Source organism: Ylistrum balloti, unplaced genomic scaffold (genome assembly GCF_031769215.1).
Source record: "Ylistrum balloti isolate Yb309-2 unplaced genomic scaffold, AGI_CSIRO_Ybal_v1 Utg370788, whole genome shotgun sequence".
NCBI lineage: Eukaryota > Metazoa > Mollusca > Bivalvia > Pectinida > Pectinidae > Ylistrum > Ylistrum balloti.
This window is the reverse complement of record NW_026782460.1, coordinates 125,438-143,011: the sequence shown is the minus strand read 5'-3', so window position 1 is coordinate 143,011 and position 17,574 is coordinate 125,438. Positions and strand designations below refer to the sequence as shown.

Sequence of the window (17,574 nt, the reverse complement as noted above, 5' to 3'; positions counted from 1 at the left end):
TTGTTAATTACCATTGATACTTAAAAAAGGAATTTGCTTTGTGTTTCTGATGAGAGTTCTATTTAATATGTTTGTGTTAGTTCACCACGGATAACCGATTTTGTCGGAATTTTACCAGTCCGGATAAATCAGATCATATTTGAATTTTGATACCAGTCCTGAAAAATGAATTTACACTTGAAACAATTTGTACTAGGTAACTTTTGGATGTTCTGATAAATAATCTTGTAATTGGTGACAACTCGGAATAATGAGAATGTACTGTATCAATGATTTTGTCTATACAATTCTGGCTGCTACAGTCTGTACGACGGACGTTTGAATTTACCCCTGAAAGATATGGATAAATGCGTTTAAGAAATGATAGATACCATACCATGAATAGTGTAACTTTATTAACTTTAAAAAATGTTTTAAATAACGCAATTTCATCTGTTTCCTCGTTCAAAATAAAAATGTGATTTTTGTATTAATTCATTTGTTTATTCATTTATTTACAGATAGAAGCCTGTTTAATCACTTTACATTTCGCCTATAACTTTGACCGATATTAATACCGGTACATATAAAATAAACTTTATGGAGCATCAAAACAATTAATATTGCTGAAAATTTCGTAAATTTTACCTTTGTAAAGACAAAACTAAATATTTCGATGAGTATCATATTAGTTTATTCACTGAAACCAAATAAAAGGAGAAAGGAATAATAATAATAATAATAAAAAGAAAACAGATACAAAACCATATTCTTCATGTCCTTCATCACTGAATTACATCTGATTTGATTTGATTTTGTATTGATTCTTAGTAACTGTTTGGTTCCGAACAAAATCTTAGATGCATTTAAACAACATGTACATCACAAAGGAACTATACTTATACAAAATCTATCACTAGTTGTAAAGACCACTACATAATAATTCTTACTGAAAAAAACACACACACTAGATACACAATAATTCCTTACTCGCTTAAATTATCTTAGGACCTTATTTCGATCTGTGTCAAGTGAGATTTGATACTTTCCATTTAGTATCTTCACAATAAATAATTAGTCTTGTGGTCCGTCTAAATTACATGTTTGACACTTTGTTTGTAAAGAGGCGAACAGTACATTTACCCTACCACCGATAACTTTGTAACTTTATAATGTTTTTTTTTCCTTTGAAAGACCAAAAAAAGAAAATATTTTTAAAGGAAAAAAAAAAAGAGTAAAACCTTTTTTCAAAGATCGTTGATACACACACTATATATAACCGTAGAATGTCGGTCGGTATTTGGGAAGCCTTTCCATTGCAAAAGAGTACGGGATAAATCAGAAAGCACCAGACATCTAGTGATAAAATGTCGCTTAATTATTAAGTGTCTGACTTTTAAAAATATTCGGTAATGTTTATATGTTTGATACCATTGTCAAGTGTACACATATAGCGATCTCGTAAATGATCAAGTTTTTGCCTCCGATAACTAAACTAACTATACGCTTGACAACTGAATACAAGTTAACCCTTGAACATGTTGTTAATCCTTCTCTAACGTGTTCACCTGTCTTTCTTGATTTTCTATGGTTCATCATACAGCCAAATACTGTAGTAATACATAGACTACCATTTAACATGATTTTTGGCCTGCATAATACTGTCGATCAAAAATTGAAACATCTGTTTTATTGTACCTGTGTCTAGTTAGTTTGCAGTGAAGCACATAGTATGTAGTTAAGAAATGTTTCAAATATTTCATGAAAACATATCAAAAATATGAAAACATGAAATGAAAGTTGTATTTTAAACTAGAGTAATCAAGTAATTAGTAGGACCAGGTTTTATTATTGTTCTTCATAAATTTAATCACAGTGACACGTGTCATGTATAGTTCTAGTTTATATTTGATATCTAAAAGAAAAGTTATATTTTTCAACAATAATAAATCGCCACTGTCTTATCATATGCATGTCTCATCGATATGAAATATCTTATTCGTGATTTGACTATTTAAAGATATAAATTCATACTGTACCTCACTAACTAGAACCTAGTGTGTAGTGTTTGTATGATTATTTGCGCATTTAATCCGGAGACACAGCAAGCAGACAGCAAAGCTTCTTGATCTTGTTTATTAATACTGCGCATGCTTATACACAATACACCAATGTCCAGCTGAACTATATATCACCCAAATATGTGTCCGCTGATGTACATAAAAACGATTTTCAATTATATTGTGTACATGAACGCATACTAAAATACGAATACTTAATATAAACAGCTCAAACATGGCATTACCCTGGTAAGTATTCCACTTGTCATTGGTTGGAAATTGATATCAATAATTAATGATAAATGATAAAATGGATTCGTCAGCTAGCTTTCCATTGGAGTCATCTCAACAACGTCCAGGTGAGCACAGTGATAAAATAGTGAGTATTTTAATTTCTTACTTATCGATTCTTAATTACATATGTACTAATGGATAACAGAAATAGTGCATTTCGACTTTTTGATTTATAAATTCATACACAAAAGAATAAATTGCATTTTTGTACCGAATATTTCTATACAATACATTATCTTTAAAATAGCACAGTATTTTTGAAATTTTTGAGAGTAAGGTCATACAATCAGTCAATTTAAACCTATCTACTTGTTATGATGAATTACTACTTTATACTACAACACTGGTGCATTTTCAAGTGAAATTTCTAAGTGAGGTATGTTGGTTGTTTTTATATGTGAAATCTTAATTTTTAGGAGCAATGACTGCTACATCAGCACTGAGTACCTTGACTTTCCTGTGTTCGTGTTTATGTTACTGTGAGTATAAATTAATGTATAATTATATTGAATATACAATCCTGATCATATCATCTTTATCTTGATATGAAATAAATTAAAGCAATTGTAGTACAAGGAGATTGCTGTATCAATTTTTTCTTCCTTTTCATGACAGAACCATTGAACAGTAGGCACTTTTTCATATGAAGGCGCACATATTGAATATTAATTTCTGAGTATTCTTGAAGGGTGGCCATTTGTCAAATGTTTTTGTAACAAATAAACTGCTTTCTTTGTCATAGATTCAACTAATAAGAGAAAAGCAATAAACGAAATTTAAGAAATATTAAACTCAGTTCGTCATACAATTTTGATATTATGAAATACTTTGTTTTCACAGGTGTCACGATGAATACAACAGCAATTGCTTTCTCAGAGAACGATGTCATTTACAATGTAAAGATGTATATCAACATTGTAAATCCGCTGAGTACAGGTATACATGTGGATATATCTGCTCCACTTACCTCAATGTTTCAACGTAAGCAAGAACGTATAGGACCAAAGGAGGTCATCACCATCAATGTAGATAAAACAGCCTTCCAAATAAAAGGAACAGGCAAGAGTGACAAAGGAATTATCATCCATTCAAACGCTAGTGAGATAATTATCACAGTACTTTCAAAGGCTCTTAATAGTGCCAATATGTACTTTGCTAGAAATCCAACGCAACTTGGAACCGATTATGCAATCCTTACGTTTTGTAATCATTCGAGTATTTGTCAGTTTGCCATTCTTTCTCAGGAAGACAATACTGTAACTGAAATAGCCTTCCCTGGATATTTTTCTTCTTCGATCGTATTAGATGGAAAGCATTATGGTCCAGGTGATGTCATGACCGTTACTTTACACGAAGCACAAATTTTTCAAATCCAATCAAAGTCTGATCTCAGTGGAATTAAGATTTGGTCAACTAATAAAAAACATTTTTCTGTTTTATCTAGTAATCCTATTACTTTAGTTTATAACCACAAAGGTCGTGATCACATAGCAGATTCCGTACCTCCTTTAGAAGCTTGGGGAAAAGAATATATTGTCGTTCGACGTCATTTGACAAAATTCAAACAGGATTACGTTAAATTTCTTGCAACAGCCCGTGGTGCTAACATTTCAGTAATGGGATGTGGACCTGTTCTGCTTCATCGTATTCTTGGGTTTCAAACCTTCTCGTATAACATGACATGTGAACGAATTCATATAATTTCTGATGAAGCTGTACTTATCGCTCACTTCCCTGTTGCTAAGCGAAATGGCGACCCGGCGATGTACTTCCCTACTCCTATTTCCCATTACGTCAGTGAATACACTTTTTATGTTCCATCAGGATTCAGTCATTGTGCTGTTGCATTCGTTGTTGAGACAAAGCATGTTACTACATTCGACTTAAGCAAATTCAACGACTCCATTTCCCACTGGGATGAAATAGAACAATCAATATACTCAACAGGGTGGTTGAAAAACCTTCGATCCGGTATCATGAGTATAACGCATACCTCACCATTTGGTGGTCATGTGATATGCGAAATGAGTTGGGCAGTTATAGCTTTAACTCTCGGACTTGGCAACCAGACTACAACCAAATCACAGGTAAAATAATGACAATGTTTTCAAAGATATAATTATACGACGGTTACCGCTAATTCTTTGGTTAAATTTAACTTAAATTTAAAACAAAACAAAGAAATATCTGAACACATGAAGAATTGTTTTTCCCCTCTTGATGTCGCGAATAACTCGAAATATGTCCTGATAGCGTTTTTGTTATTGCCAAGGTGGTGTTGGTTTTACTGAGTTATCCGGTGTTTCAAACCCTTTGTTGTTGAAAACCATTTATGAATATCTCAGATATCGCAGATATACTTATATAATTATAAACTAATTCAGGAACTTAGGGAAAAAGTATTATTCATACGCGGAATATAATCAATATGTTTGCTTTCCCTCCCTCAGGAATGCTCCTCGGCTTCCAACATTGCTGAAAGCTCTGCAACACAAATTGCTACAGGTAAATGATGTTTTCTGATGATGTGAACATTTTTGACAAATAGACATGACCATTCATGGTATTATTCAGATAATGAATTATTCAAATAAATGCAGTTAAGTGATTCCTGAAAAATCTATTATAGCATTTACTCTGAAAAATACAAACCAAACTTAGTAGACCCCCAATAGCAGTTTAAGTATTGGTTACCGTGCTCTTTCAGGTATCTTCAATTTAAATGTTATATGTACATTTTAGATTCCATACTTGTAAGCGATGTTAATGAAATATCCTTCTTTACTGCCGCATGTTTTCAACTACGTCTAGGCCCTAAGCACCACTGACGAGTCCTGGAGGGAACAGACAGCTGTATGATGCAGTTTATTGTGTCTAAGTTTAATTCATTAAACGTTGCTGTTCATTTGTATGGATTTTGTGGTTGTGTGATCTTCATCATTACTAAAACGTATTTTCTTGGTTTTCTAGCTAAAAGGGTGAATTCGGATTACTTATCAAAACACTAGGAAGTGCATGTGATTGCATTATCTGCTTTTTATCAAATAAATAGATTGAGTTTGATTTCCTATCCAGAAAACACCGAAACTACTGATTTCACTCGCTTCATGCCTATAAATAATTTCATTTCCTTCCTATTCAGGAAACACGGAAAGTCCTGGCATCACTCGCTTCACGTCTGTACCTTTCACCGCCGATATCAACAATACCTCGGCAACCAGTACAATTAGTCCTGAAGTCTTTAGCACAGCTAAAGCTGTCACAATCAACGGAACACAGTCAAATACAAATGATTCATCATTGCATTGTTTCTGTTGTCCAGCGTCATCCTATTCTAATTCATCTAGACCTTCATCTGAAAAAATGCAAGATATAATTAACGAACTCAAGTCAACTCTTGAAGTGCCGAAGAAAAAAACTTCAGCCTACATTCGAAAACTCACTAGTGCTTGGGATGAAAGGAAGTCCTCTGCAGGAATAGGTGTTTTTGGTGTTGTCATTCTCTGTGTGGTATTTGGAAGTGTCATAGCAATGGACCTAGCAACTTTATTTCAAAAACGAAAGTCGGTTAAAGTATTAATATAAGTTTTACATTAATCATCACCTACATTTTCCCGGAAAGGACCATACATTCTGCGGATGTTTATTGAACTTTAGATATGCATCCCTGGATTTGTAAAAGTTCGGATATGCCACTCTCTGATATTATAAAAATGTCTCGAAGTAAATTAGAAGTCATCATCGCAAATGTTGTCCAGCGTCATCCTGGTTGTATTTCTTACAAGAGATAGGTACCACCCTATGTACACAAAGACAACAAAGATCTCGTCATCATTTCAACAAAATCGATGAAAACAAGAGCAAAAGATAAACTTAAGGAAGATTTGCACTGTGCCCGCTGAAAACGTATCTGAATCTGAAAAAAAGATCACTTTGTGAACACAACACCACAAACTACTTTGAATGTATTTCAAAAACATTCATTACTATCTATGTGTTTGTTTTTGTTTGTTTTTTGTTTTGATGGGCTTTTTTTTATACAAATAGAGCTGGCTTATAATTCATTATTCTTTTATCGATTGTGATTTTAATTACTGTCCCTTAGTGTGGCATGTTTGTTCAACCTAAAAATGACCTTAAAATGTTAAAAAAAAAAAAAAAAACAGAAAAGGAGCATCAGAATTTATTCATCCTGATCACAACCCATCATTTTCTTAATTACACAATTTGTTTCATTGAATGCTTCTGAAGGACGTAGCGTGTATTCACAAAAAATAGGAAGCTGGGGATATTGGTACGGTTCCTAGGATGATCTCATCTGAAATTGCAATATCTGCAAACTTTGATCATCGCCTTTGTTTTTGTCCATCCTTCCCCTCTGAATCACTTTGAAGTTTTTTATTCGTTATTATTAGTGCAAGCACAGGCCTGTAGTGTGTTTTGTATAACTTGCCAATCTTAATTTTTTGAAATTTGTAGTCTTAAGCTGATTTTAATCTCATGAGTATTTATCTTTAATCATACCTATTGCTAATTTGGTACACTTTGATTTCTTGTTATTTTTCATACATATTTTTGTCACAATATCAACTCGCATGAATTTATGTTTTTGTTCGTGTATATACATTGTTGATTTACGTTTCTTATATATTACATGTTCTATTATTCTATGTTGTATAAAACCATTATTCTCATATCTAACTTACAAGAGCATTTGACAGCAAATATTTGCTTGCAGAACCGTTTTTGAAATAGTCACGATTTATAAGTTATCTCTGAATTGTGTTGTATGTGTGACATTTGGCTACTACAAGTGTGTATGTACATGTAAGCTGTATGTGTGGTTAGTATCATATGTGTGGTGTATTCAATACCAGTGTGCACTTGGGTTGTCTGTTGGTATGTGTGTGGTGAAAAATGAATTATCTGCTTTGTGTGTGAAGAACATATAGTCAACAAAGGGCCTGTTTCCAGTAATGTTAATTCTCCATAGGAGCCTGCCCTCGTATAATTTCTTATCTAGCTCAACTACTGTTTTTTTCTTTTCCGAAAAATAATTTTACACCTTTCCGACACCCAGATTTCATAATTTCAGTGAAAATGTATTTTTATGAAGTTGTCAATTTCAGCCTCAAAGACATAAGTTCGTAAATAAAAAAAGGTTATCTCGAAATTGTAATTCGCAACATAGTATAAATTTCTTTTTATAAATATTTCCAAAACATCGTGTTTATTCATAAAACATAAAAAAAAAAAAAAAATCTCGGATGAAAATGCACTTGCAGAGACACAATTATGAAGAAAAATGCCATAAATTTGCAATTTTCTCCCGTTATATAGTTTTGGATGCAAATTTCCATCAGAAAATCGGATAGAGCTTTACTTGTTTCATATGTGTACCAAAAATCAGCTAATTCCATGTGTAGGAACGTTCTCATATCGCCGCCTGAATGTGGTTGTAAATTGAAAGAAAAGGGGAAATGAGTAACAACAACATATATATAACATGCCCCCCGGAAAAAAAAATTGAACCCTGTGAAATTTATAACTGGTCATGAGAAATCTGATTTATAACATGAGAACAAAACATATGACAAAAGGTTACAAAATACATATCATTATGACCGTCATCTATAGTTACGATACAAGATATGAAGCTTGGTAAAACAACAATTATGCATATAGAAGGATAGGTATGGAAGATAAACTACAATCGTATTAAATGGAAACAGCATTTGAAACCATAACTGCAGTGCATGTTAGCTGGCCAAGCAAACATGACATTACATGAAAAGTCTAACATACCTCCTTAAGTAAATTACTCATCATAACATTCAATAATTGTCTGTTAATTCCTCTGAATAAAATATACATAAATTGAATCACTTGTTATACATATGCTATCAAAAATCAATTGGGAGAATAATCTGACAAGACATACTACATTAGGACCTTCCATATCAGTATTAAGAGACAAATGACTGGAATGTATTATAAACCTCTAGCATCCAAAATCTAGGTCATGTCACAATTATATTCTATCAATGAATAACACCTTGATCATAATTAATAAGCATATTATTCAATGTCTGATTAACATTATGGTAATTATAGGGTAGAATCATATGTAATACTGACAATATATTGCAACAAGCATAGTACTGAGCAGAAACAATCACTGAAGATCTGTACATTAATCAAACTTTATAGAAATTACACATTTGATAAATCAGAACTTCATTCAATATTATTATACTTTCCAACAATCAAATGGCATAAAATGTCAATTAATCACAAGCAAATACAAGGCAATTACATCCAAAAATCTGTCATTGTTCATGAATAAAGTCAAATTTCAAAAACAAATATTTAATCAACAATAAATCATGAGGACAAACCATATTTAACATTATGATTATGCAAAGAAGCATAAGTATTCTAAAGAATTCACTTTAGACTAATAGTAATAGTTCATTTGACCAACATATCAGATAGTAGGAGGGGGTTTGGCTAAAAGGTTTGCTAAGCACTTTGATGGTAAACTACTCTTGGTTAGCCATTTTGCATTCTGAGCAGGTTCTCCAACTAGTTGCACGAGATATTGGAGACCATCCACTGTATGTCTCTGAGCAAGAATACGTTTAACTTTCTCCTTGTCTCTCACACTGTCAGACAGATGAAGATTAGCAGGATCAATATGATCAGAGCCATAGAACCTTGCTGATTTGCGCACAACTCGTTTGGGATGAGTGCATAGGGGTACTGGGTTAGAATCTGGGGTTGAACTCAACGAATCAGTACCAGTAGACGAACTTCCTGACGGAGTGGACGATTTAGGTAAATCCGGAACTACACCAAGGGGCTGATGCATGTCTGTCTGTGTAGACATATTACGAAAAGTTCTTCTAGTGGTAGTGGCAAAGAAATTTGAGGGCGATGGACAACGAATGTGAGCTGGTTTCAGACGATCAATGTGAATGGGTTGATGGAAATGTCTCTTACATTTAGGTTCCTGTAGGGTCACCATATGATCACTCACAATATCCAAAACAACATATGGTCTCGAGTAATTGTCCTTGAGCTTGGCTCCTGGACCAGTTGCCTCATGGGTCATATAAACATAATCATCTTTCTGAAGATGTAGGGTTGAACGACCCTCGTTTAAACGTTTCGTCATCTTTGCCTTGACTTTGTTAATCCGTTCACAGATCACATTTCGTGTTAACTCCATTGCGTCGTGTTTGGTAGACAGGTAAGTTTTCATGTCCGTTGGTAGAGTGTCATCCACAGAAGCTATATGGGCCAGAGGAAACTTAGGTCTGAACCCATACACTACCTCAAACGGTGAATATCCAGTAGTGGAATGCTGAGAATTGTTAATAGCAAACGTGACACTTGGAAGAACAGAGTCCCAATTAGTACAGGCAGAGTTCATGTAGGGACTTAACTTGTTGGCTAGAGTTCCATGCGAACGTTCACACGCACCAAGGCAATGGTGAACAAAGCTTGGGGTGAATTGTTGGGGAATGTCCAATAGTTTACAGAGTTCCTGTGTCACTTTAGCCGTGAACTCTGTGCCTTGGTCGGAGATAAGCGTGTCACAAACACCATAGTTAGTCACTAATTGGAAGAGAGCCTCCGACACAGTGTAAGCGTCCTTATTGGGCATAGACACAGTAAATAACAACCGAGAGAACATGTCTAATGCTGTAAATATGTATCTATTTCCGCGATCCGTACATGGTAACGGACCATACAGATCTACTTCCCATACTGAAAATGGGCGGCTAGGTGTCGAGTAAGCAGTGATCTTGTTTTTCCCATGATGCTTGGTAAACTTGCGCGCTTGACACTTCACACATGAGTTAATATAGTTAGCTATAACTGTTGCCATTTTAGGAAAGAAATAATATTGGTTGATTCTTTCCATAGTGTCTGTGATTCCTCCATGGGATCCTAAAACAGAATCATGGAAAAACGGAAGAATAATAGCAATCAGTGGCTCTGGTAAAACAAGCTGATAAGGATTTGCAAACAGATGACTTTGAGGTTTAGCTTTCCTGATACAAAATAATAAGTCATTTATCATAGCATAGTCACTTTGTTGTAATAAAATCTGCCGCGCCTCACGCTGTGCTGATGGTAAAGTGCCTGTTGTTAGATAGTTGATGATGGCACAATAATCCTTCCTCTGATATATCTGGATATCCTCCTTTGAAAGGCTGAGGTGAACAATAATTTTAGCAATGTCCTCCGCATCTCTGCCCGGTTGAGGATCAGAGTCTGACTCTTTTTTAATGATTACCAGATGAAACATGTAGTTCATTGACATGAGAACTAGATATATTCACAAAGTCTAATTCAGTGTCAGTGTCACCATGAACTAAATAAAATGAGGTTGACCTGAGGATGAATGGCCTCTATGACCTTGTCCTCCTGAGAGAGAAGTCGAACCTCAGGTGGTTTTCCTTTGATGTACTGAAAATGAGGATCCTCCTCCTCAGGACTGGAGTTCATTATTGCAGAGAAATTTTCTTGACGAGACAAGGCATCGGGGACGGCCATTTCCTTTGCTGGTTTATAATAGATGTCGAAGGAAAATTGTTGAAGAATGGCGATCCATCTTTCTTATATAGCACCGTGAAGCTGTTTCTAGAATAGGGCTAGCAAAGCTTGATGGTCACATTCAATAGCAAAGTGTTTTCCCCGAAGATATGGAGAACAGTCCAAAACACTTGTCACCACTCCAAGGAGCTCTAGCTTCGTTGGTCCGTAGGATGCCTGCCATTTAGAAAGACCTTTCGATCCAAAACGAGGTTTCCCGTCCTCGTGAATTTGATACAAGGTGTATCCGATACCTTTAGAGCTGGTGTCTACCGCAAGACGAAATTGGAGGTCGAACCGCGGAAATGACAAAACATCCGAATTAGCTAGTAACTGTTTGAGTCTTAGGAAACTCAAATCACAATCCTTGCTCCAATGAAATGGCATACCTTTTTTAAGTAATAAATGCATAGGTTGAGTCACTGCACTGTAGTTTGGTATATATTTCCGGAACCAGTTGAACATTCCGAGCATGCCCTGAAGCTGTTTTCTGTCCTTGGGGACAGGGTGTTCTGTGAGGAGTTCTATGCGATTCTGAGGGGGTTTAATGCCTGCTTTAGATACCTCATGGCCTAGGAAAATACAAGAGTCCTTAGCAAAGCTACACTTGTTAGGGCCAAGTTTCAAGCCTGCAGATTTAAGCCTACCTAGTACTTCAGACAGATCTGCTATGTGTTGTTCAAATGTCTCTGATATAATACATACATCATCTAGATAACACAATACAGATACATAAGTCAAACCCTTCATGATTTTGTCCATAAGGAGCTGAAATGAGTTAGATGATGTACATAAACCCATAGGTAATCTCAAAAACTTGAACGTGCCATAGCAAGTATTGAAAGCTGTGTATTTGGTGGATTGTTCATCTATGGCCATTTGGAAGAAACCTGAACTCAAATCAAGTGAGGAGATGAAATTTGGTGTACGGTTAGCAAATGATTCGGTCAAATCCTGTAGATCAGGTATAGTATACTTGAAATCGGATGTCTGGCTATTCAAATAGCGAAAATCGCAGCAGAATCTGTATGAAGATAAACTTTGCTGCTTAGTGATCTCCTCACCTACTTTGATTCTGGGTTTGTTGCGTTTGGAAACTAGTACTATAGGGCTAGATATAGGAATTTCTTCAGTCTCAGAGACTGGCTTGATAATACCCTGGCGTAAAAGTTCATCAAGCTGGTGGCGAAGGACAGTTTTCTTATCACTAGGTAAACGATAAGGTTTCTGATGTTTTGATACAAACCCAGGTTTTAAATGAATTCTGTGCTTTACAAGGTTGGTATAACCTAGATCAGAATTGTCTCCAGTAACAAAAACATCTTTGTATTTGTACAAACACCTTTGAAGTTCAGTTTTCTGTTCACTTGACAAGCTTGATCTACTTTTAAAGTCAAAATTGGACACAAAAGTTTGAAAATCATCTGACATTTCATCATCATTTTGTACATCGGACAATTGAACATTGGAACATGACAATGGACTTATCTCTGTAAAATTGTCATATAACTGACAAGATGACAAAATATTTCCTTTCTGTATGTAAGCAGGACTATTTCCTGGATTGAGTTTTTTTGATCGGAGTCAAGCGATCAACATGACATGTAACAAGAGTTTTGGCTATTAAGACACCTTTGTTTAAAACATCGAAATGACCTATATTGACCCCTTGAGTACCAATGGGCACTACATCTGGAATTTTTCCCATAACAATGCATTCTGAGTTAGGTTCAACTTTGACAGAAGATACACATCTGACCTTGACACTTTTCTTAACATCAGGAAAAATCCATTGTTTTGAAAAATCTAGAACAATACCATGATCTCTCATATACTCTACTCCTAAGATCAAGGGGTGTGAAGTTTCTTGCATGATATATACAAACACATTGAAGTATTTCATAGTACTAGATTTGTGACTTAATTTCAAAGTTACTGTACCAATTATATTGACAGTACTGTTATTAGCAAGTGTTACACTACTAGATGTAGGCTGGAAGTCAACAATACTAGGCAAAAATTTGTCAAAAAAGGACATTGATATGATATTTACACTGCTACCAGAATCTAGTAAACCTGTAATGTTTTGTGAACATACACTGAAAGTTTGATACATAAAATTGTGTGGTGAACATTCCAAACTAACATTATCATCAAAACAATTATTTACATTTTCACTGACATACTCATTTTCATGTTTGTCAACATTGACATCATTTTGTTTATATTCATGATCAGATCTAGATTCAACATTGTCATAAATGTTCGGTTTGGGGCCTGAAAGTTGGCCTACACTTTCAGGCCTTATCCGTTTAACTTCGGACAGGAGGGTGCAGTGTGTCCTGGCTGCGAACATAGCTGACAGTGTGGGTCAGGCATTGCCTCGGGGCATCTCAGACAGTTTTGAGCATTGTGACCCCACTGTTGACACATTTGACATTTTGAATTAGGAAGTTTATGTCCTGCACCTGACCAGTTACATGAACGCTTTATGTGTCCTCCTCCGCAATGATAACATGTCCGTTGTACATGTGCCGAGTTAAAATCCTGTGGGGTATGTGGCTGTCGGGTGTCCTGGGCATGTTTGGGTTTCCCTCGGGAATGTGTAGCATCAGGTAATTTTTGTTGTCGAGTCCCAGTGTTATTTTTCATTTCGATATTGTCCAGTCTCAGGTAATATCCTGGAGATGGGCCAATAGCTGTTCTGTAATGCTTCCAGAGTGAGATACAGCAGCAGTCATGGGGCTAGGGGTTGCTTGTCTGTATCCATGGGCTTCACCTATCTTAGCAGAGTGTAAAGCTTCACGTAGAGTTGTGGCTTTACCGGCACGGACAAAAAAAGCTAACTGAGAAGGGAGGCCTTCAGTAAATTTAGCACAAACGTCACGATCTGATTTCCCAAGGCGTTTTCCTTTTTGTAAAACTATGGAATGGAAATCCCCTAACTGTTGGTCTGACTGTAATGTCAAATGCCGAAACGCGGCCTCTTCTGCTACTAACGCAGGGTTGGACTCTGAACAATATTCCTGCTGGAACAGTGTTTTGACATTATGGAAACTATATCTATCAAGTGTCCCAAACCAAACCAGGGCAGGTCCCGTTAAATGTAGATGAAACGCTGCAACTGCCTGGGGGCTAGTTGTTTGGATGTTAGACAAAGTTAGATAAGATTCAAATTCCGTGAGAAACTTTTGTCCGTCCTCTGTCGTCATACCAGAAATTTTTTTTAACGTTTTCTCTGGGAGGTAAGCCGGAGCTTGTACAATGATAGGCTGTCTATCAACCATTTCTGACACGTTTTTTGACTGAGGTGGAAACGATGTGTCTGTATTTATATTCGCCTGCATTGAATGTAAAACAGGGGTTTGGGGTTGTCACGAGGCTGCCATATTTCCCGCCATTCCCGGTGAGGGTGGTTGAGGAAAGTTTACACTTGGGTTCATTATTAAGTCACAAGAATATGAATTCTGGGGTGTTTCGTCCATTATTTATGTTCATAAACGTTTGTAGTCACCTGAGATCTTCGTGCGATTCTCCACCATGTTGTAGATTTGATATGTCTTACTTGAGAACCATTACGTGTGGAACGTATCAGATATCTCTGGCTCCTGGTTACATCGCCGAACATTTAAGTGATGACGGCGACTATGATGTGTGGCTTTACCAGCACTCCCCAGACCTTCTCCGATGTCAAATACATTCTCGACACAAAAGCCAAACGAAATATAACGTTTGGATACGGTTCACCGTTTCACCCGATGTTGAGGCCCCAATAAAGGACTACTACTGCCAGTGTCCAGCTGGAGAGAGAACGATGGGAATGTGTGCGCACATCTCCAGTATCTTGTACTACCTTGGGTATTACAGGACGCTGGAAAACCCTCGACCATTACAACCACAGGAAAGAAATTCCGACAAAACTTGAAATAGTTTTCCATGCGGCAACAGAGTGCATATGTCGAAAGTATGTTTGAGGCTCGATATGAAAGATCCCCGTTACCATGTGACTAACCAAACTTATAAATATAGGTATTATACAATCGCCCGTAGCTATGAACACTCCCGTAAATGCGAAAACCAACCAAAATCATAAGGAACACGTTTTGTTTGTTGTTCTGCCTATTTGTCAGCCAATGTCTTCAACCACGGGGACTTGCGAAGTAGCTATCTTGGATTTTTTTTATGAAAAAGTGTTTCTCTCACTTTTTTTCATATCTGTGTACATATTCTCAACATACCGAGCAAATACTCTCGTTTTTTTGTTAATTATCTAAAGAAAGTCGAAAATCGGCAATTCAACCATAGGCTAATTCAACCCAACATTTAAAAATGTTCCACCACTTACATTTTGATGATTTTTCCTCTCATCAATAGCATATTACGTACTATTTAATAGGATAAAAATTGGTTTGCATCCAACGCCCATAAAAGGGTGTATTCTCTAAAAAACACAGTTTTTGTGTCTAAAATGTTATCATCGAAAATGGCATTTTTGAGATTGTTTCTTCCATAAAACAGCCAAATGGCGCGATGGAAACATGATTTTTTGTCACAATCATGCCATGAATGTATTCTTTACGGTGACTATCATTTGATTAGATTTTCATTAATATTTTACATAACATGCACATTTTATCAACACTTAGACAGCTTCTGAAAGGTACAACTTTGAGGAGCCATAAAAAACAAACCAAGTGACCTAAATCTTTATACTTTATAGATTTGTGACCACAACGGCATGGGCAATGCACCACCACCAGGAAATTTGAATCAGAGAAGGGGCCGTTTTGGAAACCGGCCCTTTGCTGTAGTTTGAAGATTTATGATGTACAATGTATTGTTATGTGTTTTAAAGATATGTATATCAATATATCAAAACAAAAATTGACATACGTTATCCCTGAAGTAAATGTGCCCTAACAAGTATAATCGGATACATGATTAAGGCTACCAGCTATAATATAAATCTATAAAACCAATATCAGTGACATTTTGGTGCTAAAATGGAAGGACCTAATATAAGACATCATTACCATTCTGAACTGAACTTAACATTATTTGCTTCTAGTTTTCTCCGACTGTTCAAACTTGTATTATAATTTATTATTTTGATGCATTCGACTATGACAGTGGATATAACAAGGCATTTAATGCAGATCACGGTCCGCTTGTCTCTCTCCACAAACATGAAATCATCAAACACATCGCCATGCTGATACATATAAAAAAGTCTTTACTCAGAGAGGTTTTGAAAAAAAAAATACACAATAAATTAAATATTTATTCGACTCCCAACCACCAGGGCGGTAGACAAATGAGATTTCCCTAAATAACCTCTCAGTAACTTCTTCTTGAATATCAGCTCAAAGGGGTAGCAAAAATATAAGATGAAAGGTTTTGGAGTTAAAAGTGGAAACATTCACAACTATAAAACGTCATATGTAAAAGATATTTTAGCTAATATTCAACATCACATGTAAGGAAAACGATCCCCAATATTAAGATCTAGATGTAGTTTGATATGAAGCCTTATCGATGGCGACCACTTGTACGAAACTACAAAACATATGCGGTGCGATACTTAATAATCTGTTGCGAACTAATTTGAAATATTAAAATGATCCGCGGAAATGTAACAATGACAATTCATCTATAAAAAAATTCACCCTAATTTTAACTGGAGGTGACCAGTGAAAAGCAGAAAGTAAACTCTAAGTGATATTGTTTCCAATTACAGTGGACTCTGAGGTCTCAGTCAAATGGTTTGAATTTGTTAAAATAAATTATGTGTACAGTAAATATAGACCAGAGTTCGGCGAGGTGAATGTAGTTAAAGACACATCAGATTGGCGTAACTTCTGAACAATGAAATAAGCAAACTGGAGAGCTAACATCGCATTTGGGTTACAATGATAGTCCAAAAGATGCCACGCGGGTATCTAATTTTATTTTAAAACAATTGCGAAACAAGCTTTTCAACTTTTTCCACTCTTGATGGCTCGGTTGGAAGCGCGCAACGGGTCTTACTGTAGGATAAAAACTAGAGTATCTGGGGAAACCCCACGTGACCCAATACCTTTTCATGTCCGTTCCGGGAATCTAACCCTGGACGTCTAGGTGAAGGGCAAGTGTGTTGCCGCGTCTTGACCACTAAAATAGTTTTTAATAATTGTGATAAAATTTATACGGAAAAAGTGTCTATGTCTGTTTATTGGTGTAAATAGTTCTGTAAATAATAAAATCATACAGGGGTGTAACCATCAACTCTGTATTCTAACTACATTACACAAAACACCTAAATGTTCACATCTTCATCAAAACCAGCAATAGATTTTAATTTAAGTGAATAATGTAATGTTCATTTTGAATGAACGAGGAGAGCGACCTTAGGTCAGGACTTGAAATATGTATGTTTTGTGTCTTCTTACTTGCCTTAATTTTTACTTGTTATAATGTGTGGAGAGGGCTTAAATAATTATGTAATAACTTGTGCCCGATCCGTTTGCTTGTTTGCTGGCAATAAAATATGTTTAAACTATACCTAAATGTTAGAATTATTGAGGAGTTTACCAGACCAAGAAAATAGGGATATGCTTGGAGTATGAGTAAAATTCAAATAGCAGGTTCAAGATGTAAC

General features: G+C 35.8%; 1 protein-coding gene across 1 annotated transcript; it reads left to right on the top strand.

Moving 5' to 3' along the window:
- Nucleotides 1–2,349: 2,349 nt before the first annotated feature.
- On the top strand, nucleotides 2,350–5,918 carry LOC132558395 (uncharacterized). Its single transcript, XM_060222948.1, has 5 exons — nucleotides 2,350–2,398; nucleotides 2,750–2,812; nucleotides 3,174–4,420; nucleotides 4,784–4,838; nucleotides 5,476–5,918. Exons 1-5 carry the CDS (start codon nucleotides 2,350–2,352, stop codon nucleotides 5,916–5,918), a joined length of 1,857 nt encoding a protein of 618 aa, XP_060078931.1.
- The last annotated feature ends 11,656 nt before the right edge of the window (nucleotides 5,919–17,574 follow it).